We start from the raw sequence: 2,833 nt of genomic DNA on the forward strand, positions 1-2,833 counted from the left end.
GTAAGGGCGAGGGTCTCACAGAAAAGGGCTAAGTCACCAGAAAGTTAGGAAACCCAGTCTGCTGAGACCATCAAATGGCTATTTTTAACCACAAAGCTCTAATCTCAGGGTTTCCAAGAACCCCTTGCAACCGCCAATCAGAAAAACAAAAGCTTTCTTTTTATAGGGAACTGAACCACTTCACCTTAAGTGACACTGAATTGAGGAGTAAATTTACTGAAAAGGAATGGAAATTCTAAAGGAGAAATTTAGACTCAGGAAGGATTAGTCAAAGCATAAAGTCTAATGAAATACTCTATAAGGTGCTAGCTCAGTATTTTCCTGTTCCACTCTTATCTGAAGTGTCTTCAGCAGCCAAAGCACCCCAGAGGTTTTTATACCAGGTCTGCAAGTTAGACTGCCTTTACAAGCACTACTGCTACAGAAACCAGACTTGCAGCTAATCTTGGCTCATCTCAGAACTGGAAATAAAATTGAGGCAGGTCTCTGTGGTTATAAATCCATTTTCATTTACAGCCTAAGTCACCAGGTCACCTAAGTCACCTCTGAATGGAGCAGGTCTCCATATAGTTGGCTGGGGGACAGGAAATGGTGACAATTTTTGATGGAACAGAGGACAAGAAGGACAATATGGTAAATTTCTGTTACTGGCTTAAGCCTAATTTCAAACAAAAATGAGTCAATAACACAAAGCTGTAAATTACCATCTGGTATCTTCTGTTCAGGACCCAACACCATGGTGGATACCTGAGTGCCTGAGTTCTTAGAAAAGGATTCTGGAAAAGAGAGAAGAGAAGGAAGAGAATTAGCAAGAACAAATTAAAACAAGTTCACAACCAGTATTCTGTGACACTGTTTGACTGAACCCTTACTACGCAAAAAGAATAATTGTTCTACTGAATTAGATAACCTTGAAAATAATCACAGTTTTCAGAATATGATTAAGAGATATTTAAGGGGAAAAAATGAAATACTGGCAACACGTGGAAACCAAAGTAAAGCAAAAGCTATTTCAGGCAAGTGGGCAAGTAGTTTTTAATAAGTATCCACGGGAGATAGTGAAGGGCAGGGAAACCTGCCATGCTGCAGTCCAAGGGGTCGCAAAGAATTGGACACGACTTAGCAACTGAACAACACCAAAAAAGCCTCCATACAGAGGCTTCCAGGCAATCAATCACCCAGTCTCCCACCCTTTACCTCCAATTAACCCAAATATTTAAAAGACTGACTTCCCACCATTTTGATGAGCTTTTAAGGACAAAGATCTATAACTCTTTGATCTAACTAACAATTTAAGTTCATGTTTCAAGTTTCTGGAGGGTGGGGAGAAGGGGGAAAGACCTCACCAGCACACTGGTAGAAGAGGGCCACTATTTCCCAGTCTCATCTTTCCCTGAGAGAGACTTCAGCTGTAAGGTTTCAGGTCTCATTCCCCAACACTTCAACAACTGAGAGAAGAGTGAATGACCATGCTCCCCTCAAGGAGAGCTGAGGCACCAGGAGAAAAAGCCACTGACAGCAGCCCGCCTGCACCTCTCTCCATCAGCAATAAGTAACCTACAAGGGGGGATGAGGAGTGAGGGATATTAGGGGTGAGAGGGGGTGTGGTAGTGAGGGGGTATCTCAGATGTCCAGCCTCCTAGTGGGTTAAGTTTAACTGGGGTAGAGGGCTTAAGTTTACTTGGGCTAAGTTTAACAGGGGGTAGAGGGAATACTAGTAAGCCCACTGGGCCACAGATCTATGGCATATTCTCCAGTCAACTCCACCAATAAGGTTAATTGTTTAAAAATTCTGATCTACTGATTAAGGAATCTACTTCTTAGTTATTTCTAAACTTAGAAATAATGGGAAAGGTAAATAATATTGTTCACCACCACCCCTTGAATCCCAATAACAACTATCCTGAAAAACTGAGGAAGCCTCCCCTCTCTCTCCTTCACTATTCCTTTTCTACTCTTGGACGATTATTGCTCTTATGTGAACAGTGCTCTACTTTCTTTTTTAGATAATCTATCGACATATTCTAGGATTTCCCTGGTAGCTCAACAGTAAAAAATCCTCACGCTAATGCAAGAGACTTGGGTTCAAGCCCTGGTAGGGAAGATCCCCTGGAAAGGGAAATGGCAATCCACTCTAGTATCTTGCATGGAAAATCCCATGGACAGTGGAGCTTGATAGGCTACAGTCCATGGGGGTCCCAAGAGTCAGACATGACTTAGCGACTAAAACAACAACAAATCAACATATTCTATATCTGTTTTGCCAAATTACAGAATTAAGACCTGAAAGGAGTATTAGATTTCATCTATTTTCTGGAGTACACAACATACCAACATCTAAATCTTGCTAATTTAGAAAATACAAACTTTCAACTCTATAGTCACCAATAAGGAGACTCCTATAACAAACAGTAGCCATGTCCTTCCTATCAGTTTGTGCTATGAGATGGTTTCGTCAGCAGACCTCAATACTGCTGACTAAATCCCACCCCTCTTTCAGCCAGCACCTCAACTAAATGGGACTTACACATCTGACCACTCAGCAGCAGTACCACTTGGATTCCAATCACAATACAGATACTTTTACTTAAATTCTAAGAAGCCAGGATAACACACAATAAACTAGAAACCACAAATCCGATCTGGGACTACGGCTCTTACATGGGAAATCGTGGGCTATTTATATGAGACAATTTCCTTATACTTCAATCAGCTCTGAGAACATTATTATTATCGGGAATTTCCTGGTGGTCCAGTGGTTAGGACTCCATGCTTTCCCTGCAAAGGGCAAGTTTAATCACTGGTCAGGGAACCAAGATCCCACAAGCCACAA

At 41.6% G+C, this 2,833-nt stretch overlaps 1 protein-coding gene across 2 annotated transcripts in view; it reads right to left on the reverse strand.

Annotated features, from left to right (window-relative positions):
• SLC11A2 (solute carrier family 11 (proton-coupled divalent metal ion transporter), member 2) overlaps positions 1–2,833 on the reverse strand; it is a 34,996-nt gene that overhangs the window by 23,920 nt on the left and 8,243 nt on the right. For both annotated transcript variants that reach the window (XM_010857827.1, XM_010857826.1), the window contains exon 2: positions 705–776. In XM_010857827.1, the coding sequence (XP_010856129.1) occupies positions 705–738 (34 nt within the window). In that variant the 5' untranslated portion in view covers positions 739–776. The remainder of the gene's footprint in view (positions 1–704; positions 777–2,833) is intronic.

This window comes from Bison bison, unplaced genomic scaffold (genome assembly GCF_000754665.1).
Source record: "Bison bison bison isolate TAMUID 2011002044 unplaced genomic scaffold, Bison_UMD1.0 scf7180017864383, whole genome shotgun sequence".
Taxonomy (NCBI): Eukaryota; Metazoa; Chordata; class Mammalia; order Artiodactyla; family Bovidae; genus Bison; species Bison bison.